This window comes from Dicentrarchus labrax, unplaced genomic scaffold (assembly GCF_905237075.1).
Source record: "Dicentrarchus labrax unplaced genomic scaffold, dlabrax2021, whole genome shotgun sequence".
In the NCBI taxonomy this organism is placed as follows: domain Eukaryota; kingdom Metazoa; phylum Chordata; class Actinopteri; family Moronidae; genus Dicentrarchus; species Dicentrarchus labrax.
The window spans coordinates 7,728,462-7,736,760 of record NW_026136717.1 but is presented as its reverse complement, the minus strand read 5'-3'; the positions used below and the strand labels follow the sequence as shown (position 1 = coordinate 7,736,760).

General features: G+C 40.6%; 1 protein-coding gene across 5 annotated transcripts in view; it reads right to left on the bottom strand.

Annotated features, from left to right (window-relative positions):
* The window catches only part of slc8a4b (solute carrier family 8 member 4b), a 102,821-nt gene continuing 94,522 nt past the window's right edge, over positions 1-8,299 (bottom strand). For all 5 annotated transcript variants that reach the window (XM_051428932.1, XM_051428933.1, XM_051428929.1 and 2 more), the window contains one exon: positions 1-6,816. In XM_051428932.1, coding sequence (XP_051284892.1) covers positions 6,437-6,816 — 380 coding nt within the window. In that variant the 3' untranslated portion in view covers positions 1-6,436. The remainder of the gene's footprint in view (positions 6,817-8,299) is intronic.

Below are 8,299 nucleotides of genomic sequence, written 5' to 3'. Positions count from 1 at the left end.
TTCTGAGCATTTGCCAGTCAAGTTTTATTTCATCTTTGAGAAAAAAAACAAGAGAAAAAAAAGGTTTGGTCTTTGTAAACACCTATATCATTTTTCATGTCATGTCATTTTCATCATTTAAAAATACCTTACTCTTTACTACGACATTTCCAACATCAACACTGTATTCAGAATGAGTTTAATTCATGCATCGACACACTCGTGGATGGAATGATATGAAGAAATGCACGCGTCCCCACTCGCATGCACACACACGCACACACACACACACACACACACACACACTCTCGATAAGAAGGATAAGAGCACACTCACTTTTATTTCTTACTATGCTAATTTGCTGCTCTACTCTGAGGGTCTTTTTTAAACAAAACAAACCACCAAAACAACACAAAACAGTGGAAACAAATGCAACAAAATAATAATAACAATAATAAAATACATGGAAAAATGAAAAACACCAGATATTTATATCAAAAGCACTTTGTGACCTCAAAAATAGGGCTGCATGATATATGAATAAAATTAATATTAAGTGATAAAATATATAAATATTTATAAGATAGAGAGCAATAGAGTGGCTAATAGTGGAGAGGAAAAAAGGTTCAAAATAAAGAAAGAGTTATAAATAGATAGTGGCTGATTAACGTATGTGGGTTTAAATGTCTCTCTCTCTCACTCCCACACACACACACACACACACACACACACACACACACACACACACACAGAGGATGTTTTCCAGTCTGTTAGTACAAATAATGTAAATAGTGGATCTTTACAAACGTGCTCAGAGAACAAATCCTTTACATTATATGTCAACATGTCTGAAAGCATTCAGCAGCACTGATCACTGTGAGGAAGAGTCATCGGGGCTGTAGCTAACACTGCGCACACTGAGGTCACGTCCTTGGTAGTTGTTTTGGGATATTTGGGGTTTTAGCAAATTGTAAGGTGACATTCAACAATTAAAAATATAAACATGGTGAGTATTATTCATCAGTATGTTTGGAATTTGATGAATTCCCTTTTTTCATGAATTAGCCTACTAGAGCTGAGAACAGATGGTGGCGCCAATAAGAGTGTGGCTAAGGGTGGCTCTGAAATCTGACAAACACTGTAATCTGTTTTGCTTTGCATTCATGACATTTCACTCTTGTGATGTTGGAAAATCAAAACCAGAGGACACGCAGTAAGAAACAGACATTGTTAAAAGGATTATGTAAATATGACAACCTCCAGGTTTACCACAATATAATCTTCATACCTCAAACATTTCATCTCAGGCCACCATCGTAGTCAGTTTTTAACCAAACTGAAGCGTGACATTACTTGGAAATATGTAGTTTCTGTCACACAGCTTCCATTAATACACTGTAAAATAAAAATAAAAAAACACCAGCACTACCGAGCACTGCGTGTGTGTGTGTGTGTGTGTGTGTCTGTGTGTGGCTTGATTAATTCCCATATTGATCTGTGTTTCTGCGCGTACTGTACATTAGTATAAATTAACACTTGTGTCCACATCTAGCCATCAGCCAATGGAGTCTGCGACCTCAATATGACAGTTTCTCACATACTGGACACACACACACTTATTTAAGCACCATCTATTCCCAGTCTTGATCGACAGCCAGATCTATTATATATCTAATCTTTTTTGACAGGTACACACACACATATACACACACACACACGGCTGGCAAGGGAGTCGTACCAGGTACAATCTACCTGCCTCTCTCCCACACACACACACAAGGGAGGGAATCCAATTTCCAGTCTTTTACTGTGGGTCAGGTTGGCATTCTAATTCATTAATCTAGCGTATGGGACTCAGCCAGGGACACACTGGGCGAGCCCTTTTATAAGGAGATTACAACACCAACCGACACACACTCAAACAAAGGCACAAATACGCATGCAGATCTACACACAATGGATACACATGCAAACAAGGGGAGGCACAAGGATCATAAAGTAAAAGAAACACATGATGAACATGAAATGAACATATGATGATGATAATACATGTGGAAATTCACCCGCAGAGAGAGAGAGAGAGAGAGAGAGAGAAATGAATGAGAAACTATATTGTCACAGTCACTAAACGAAGGAGGGCGAGCAGAGAGAGACAACATCAAAAGAGAATGACACACACACAATGTCTCACACACACCAGCGACAGTCAAGAAGACAACGGCTTACAGATAGATGGTCGCTAAGCAACAGGCAAGAGACTAAAAATATGGTTGCATTTCTTCACTCGCTTAGAAAGCATGCACACACGCAGACACACACTCAGCCGTTTTCCAGCTAGGCTTATCAACCTTTAAAAAGCCAGAATTTCTAAATCAGGCCCAGTATTCTTGTGTTCCTGTGGCGTCAGCAGCACTATTATCCTGCCCACTCATTCTTAAACTGGCAACTGTTACAGGAGCTTAAGTCATTGAGAAATACAGTCTGAACCGGCGTGCGTCCTGCCGTCTCAGCAGACCAGGAGCCATGCCAGTCTTGTAAAACTGGCTGATGACCCTCTTCATGGTGGGTTCACTGTGTTTTAGGATGTGCTGAGTGCTACAGAAACGACTGAGGAAGCTGAGACAATGAGGATCTGGATGGTTAGTCAGCTGGGTGATACAGAGTCAAACGTCATGTCAACAAGAATCCAGGGCTGTAGCTGCGACTGAAGACACTGAGGTCATGTCTTTTGTATTTTAGAGATTTGTGGGGGAAGATAACATTCTGATTCCAGTGTTTGTAGTCATGTTGCTAGCATAGCTCTAGGGACGACAATACCGAGTGGTCAGTCCACCACATCCAGAATGAAACAGCTCTACAGCTATTGGATAGACTGCCATGCAACTTAGTAGAAGCATTCATGTTACCAGGAGGATAAATCCTATTGACTTTGGTGATTGTTCAACTTTTCAATCTAGCGCCACCATGAGGTTGACATCTGGGATTTTGAGTGAAATGTCTCGACAAATATTGAATGAATTTCCATTAAATTTAATGCAGACATTCAATGACAAAATAATTTCAAAACTATTTTGTTTTGGTTGTAGACTTATAGTCATGTTAGGCTTAATATATTTAAATTTTACCTTCAGGCCATCAAAAAGAATAAAAATGTATTAATTATATAAAAAATACATTTGGAAGGTAGGGTTGCATTGGGGACTCATGACCTCAGTACCTCTAAAATCTTGGCTATGGCCCTGTAAGCACCCAACATGCTGAAGAGTCTTCCCTCTGAGCTCCAGAGCAGCTCTTCTGTGAGTTAGAAATCTGGGTCTAATTTATAGACAGCAAAGTTAAATATTTGAAGCCAAGAAATATTCTTTTGAAATAGATCAGGAGCATCATGGCAGGAGGCCAAACTCCTTCTATCAGTGAATCTTGGCTGAGCCTGGACTCAGCTGATGCAGTAACTCTAAGCTGGAAAACTATTGTTCACCTATTTTCTACCATTAGGGTTGGGAATAATCCACTTTCTCCTTTCCTTTACAGCTGTCAGAAAGTGAAAGCAACTGGTGTGGCATTTAAAATGTCACATTTGAGGGAAGGTGTAACAGATCAATGCCCCTATGCTCTAAATCGTCACTTATCTTCTATTTGCACGAGAACTGACCTTAGCAAGGCCGCGTCAGACAAGCTGGTGTGTGTTCAGCCTGGTCACGACTGAGCCTGCATTTACACTGAGATGAAAGCAGCGGCTAATTTGTCCATATTTAAGAAGACGGGTCGTGGGCAGGTAAATTGTTGTTTTCAGTCCCATTTTAGTGAAAAGGGATATAACAAAAAGCTAAATTATTGTTTTCTCTCAGGATTTTCTCTCAGAAGTGTACAAACAGCTTTGTGGGCAGTTGCGGGCGAAATGGCTGCAGAGTTTGTCCTTCTATGCTGTTGTTAACAAGGGGAATACATTTAACAATCATTTACACTGACAAGCCATATGCCGTCCCTTCTGTCCTGCTTCAGCCCAAGCCACTGGGCAGGAATATTTAACATAACATTACATAATGTAAATCTGGATTTGACACTTTCTCAGACAGACAAATAATAACAGAATGGTTAATTTCATGTTTTAAGCTACTCTGATATCTTACTTTTACTTTCACAACCATGCCTGAATCGACAAACTTTTCACAAACACAAAATAAATAGCACAGCTTTTGATAAAGGCTCAACCTCATAAATAATACCAATGGTTAAGCATATTCATCTGTAGTGTGAACTTTATAAATTTAAACTTGCCAGTTTTTTTTTTTTTAGCTTGTGGGACTTATACAATGCTGCAAGGTAAAATTGCACTCTGAAAATGAATGGTGATCTGTGACAGTATTCTTCCATTAAATCTTTGGATAACAGAGGCTTATGATTTTTGTTTTGCGTACAAAGAAACGTCACAACGTTACAACATGATATTTCAGAGCTGCCGTACATTTCCCTCAGAGCACTCAACTCCTCTCTCCGTCTGCCAGTCGTGTCTGGTTTTGCGATCACCGTCAGCCGTATAGCCTTTTTTCCCTTGTGATGGATTTCCTTAAAATGTCTTCTTAAACTGTGTTTCAGAGGAAAAAGGGGCACATCGATCTTCCCTTTCCTCCTCCAGGGTTTTCCTTACAAAGAGGGGGGAGTTCACATAAATTAAATATCAGTGTTTTTCTCACACACATCAATAACAGTTTCTTATATTATCATGTACAATTAGAAACACTGGGTATGGTCATAGTTGTGATTTGTCATCAACAACACTGTCATCGTCCTCTTCTTCACAGTCGTTGTCAAGTCACCAGTGAGATCCTTCATTCCGATTGGTCCCACCTTTGTCTTGTTCGTTGATGTCTCTTGGCGTTCACATATTCCTTGCCATTTAATGCAACTTTAGACTGTAAACAATGTGTGTTGCACAATGCTTCTTCATTACAAGAAAGACAAATATCTCTAGGTGGACTGCTTACTTGTTGGTCCTTCAGACTTACATTTCTAATCTTAAGTCTGCTCATCAACATCCTTAGTAACACCCCATCCTCCAAAAATACTACTTTAACTTTCTTTCTCTCCATCTCGCCAGACTATATTTGTCTTTAGTTTTTTTTTGTTTTTTGTTTTTTACAATTGCACGGTAACAACATCAACACGTGACGCCATTGAAAAGATTAGAAAAAAAAAAGGAGGAGGGTACGTTTCCTATGTGGGATAAACAAGGCTGTTGATTGGCTTAAAAGGAGAGGGACTTGGGATTGGCTCAATTAAAAAGAGGGTTGGTTGGTGACTACAGCGTTTTTATCACAACTTTGAGACAATTTCTACAGGGGAGATGGGAGTAAGGCAAGAGGGAGGGACAGAGGAGTGTGTACAGTCTGTATGGTGTTCGTAGGAAAGGGAGTGTACAGTATCTGGTGTGTGTGTGTGTGTGTGTGTGTGTGTGTGTGTTGTAGGAAGGACTATTTTGCACAGTGTATTCAGAAATGAAGGAAAAAAAAGATCAAGACAAAAAGAGGTTATCAGTCTTTATCTTGCCTGTTCGCCCACAAGTTAGTGCGTGGTCCTCCACTGCAGATTCACCTGAGGGCCCCAAAGTGTGTGTGTGTGTGTGTGTGTGTGTGTGTGTGTGCAGTTCAGGGAAGAGGGGTTAAAAGTAAGTCACTGATAGTATTAGATAGAGTTCAGTGGGTGTAATGGGAGGATCCACTGTTCACGTGACGACGAGATACAGTAAAGATGGAGGGAGCGATAGAGAGAGTGAGGAGGGGGTGTCGAATATTTTTACCCATCTACCTTTTTTACTTTCTCCTGTGTTGTTTTCTCTCTAGTCTCTCCATCAACTTGACACAGACTTCTTCTGGTTTGGTTGCCTCCAGCTTCCTCTCAACTTTTCCACTTTTACCTTTCAACCTCTTCTTCACCTTCCGGCTAACAGCTCCTCTCTCCTGCTGGTTTGGCAGTATGCTGGAACGGTATCAGCTTTTTATTAACTATTAAACAGTGTCATCCACTGGTGATGAGGCTCTTTAAAACCTTTCATTAATGTGTTGAGTTAAATATTTCTTAATTTAGAGGCTCTATGTATCCTAGAGGTTTCTTCATCACTGGATCGATGGTGGGTCTCCTACCCTAAAAGAGCTGCTAATGCTAAAAAACATATTTTTTGGACACATTGGAGAGTTTTATGTTTTGGTCTTTTTCAGGAAAGAAAGAAATGTAAAGAGAAAAAAAGTCTATCAGAGACACTAAAAGTTGTTTTGGACTTTAAATAAAGAAAATGTAAAGATCTGTTGACTCCATGAAAATGTCAGACTTGGCCCTTGTCGATCCACCTCTACTAACCATCTCTCCCTGTCGCATCCCTCTTTGAAGTCTCCTCCATCCCTCCATCTCTCTCTCTCTTCATATTGGCAGTAGGTCTCTCTCCCTCCCCTCTCCTCTCCATTTAAAACACTGGTAAATGGCAGTAGGCCTCCAGTGAAGCCAGCAGGATGTAAACCAGCCACAGCGAGACGAACATCAGTGACGTTATCAGCTTGCAAGTCCGCGGGCCGCCCAGCTCGCCGCCGGCCACCGTCGCCCGCCGCCGGTAGAGCAGTGTGATCACACACACCACGGCCAGGATGGTGAAGAGGGTGACAGAGAAGGCCAGGTTTCCTGGATCCACCTTGAACGCCTTGCCCTTGGAGCGCCAGGCGACGGCGGCGATGGTCCAAGCCACGCCGATGCCAAGGAAGACGTTGACGGCGTTGGAGCCAGTGACGTTGCCAATGGAGGCGTCAGCGTACTGGTCCTGGATGGCGGCGACCTTGCTGGCGAATGTGTCTGGATGAGGAAGACAAAAGTTTTACTGTAATTTTAAGGCTTCGGCATCTTTGATACTGTATTTTAAAAGATTCTTATTCTTACTGTAATTATTAATTTTATGTTTTTAAGCCAATGGGGCATTTTTTAACTTTGCAGGAAACATAGAAATAAACCACCAACCTGTGGTCAAAATAATCAAATAATGTGAAGCAATAATATGGAATGAGCCTCATGAAAATAACTTTTGTAAATGTTGTTGCCCACTAATAGTCGACTTAACCGTTGAAATGAGAAGAGTCATAGTCGACCCACTACGCATTAGGGATTTGTTGCAACATGGACCTTTGCTCTTGTAACACAGGGAGTCTCTTACTGCTGACTGTAGTAGCAGCTGCCACTAGCTAGTTGGCAGTCCTTTTAGCTGACTGTAATTGGACTGGACAGTAAGCACTACTAATGTAAGAGCGAGGGATTTCAGCGGGGAATACTGCCAGGGGAGCAGGGCATATCAACAGAGGCCAGAAAGCTCAGACTAGGACTATTCTGGGGATGAAGACACAGCAGGTTCAGGCAGGGACAGGAGAGGCATAAAACGGAGGAAGGAGCGAGTTTGTAGCGAGTTTGTAGCGAGTTAGCGTTATACATCATCCATCGTATCAATAAGTTTGTGAGTATTTGTTTTAGTGAAGTTGGGAGTTTTTTATCCTGAGTTTTAAATAACACAAGACTTGTGTGATGTTACACTGTACATTGCTTGAAGACACAGCATGACTATTCGACTAGAACAATCCTTAGTCGGGGGCAGCCCTAGTAAATGTCTTTCTCAAGAAAAAACCTCAAGGTAAAATAGAGCATGAAACCAGTGACATATTCTCTAGTACTGAGGGAAACATGGACTGTACGCAAAGAGAATCGCAAAAGAGATGCAAAGAAGTGTAGAAAGATCATGGCACCACAAATAATTATACTTATATATATGAAATATATATATATATATATATACTTTTAATGGATGACTGTTAGAGACAGAGAAACGAGGGCAAAGATAAACAATACAGCCTACAGATAAAAAATTGCAAGGAGAGCAAAGAGAATACTGAGAGACACTGAAGAGACAGAACTTAATTGAATGAATTGTTTGTGCTCGTGCATTTCTCGCCAATCTTAAAGAGACATTCTGTTTTTCTTATTCTCACAATGGGTCTGACTGCAGGTTGTGCTAAATTTGCATCCATTGTAGAGATTCACAAAACAATTTATAGGGGCAAGCAGCATTTATTTCAAAATAAACTTAAATTTTACTTGAAACATTTCCAAGGCTTGGCTCTGAGTTGAAAATAATCACAAAAAGAGGCCCTTTAATTAGCTGTTGTAGCTTCACTTCAGACAGTAGAATCACACACACATAAACATTAAACTATTCATGCTTGTTATTAGCGCAGTTAGTTGGCTAACCCTGTAAATACCCATTCAGTTAGCAAAAATCGCTACGTATTTACGT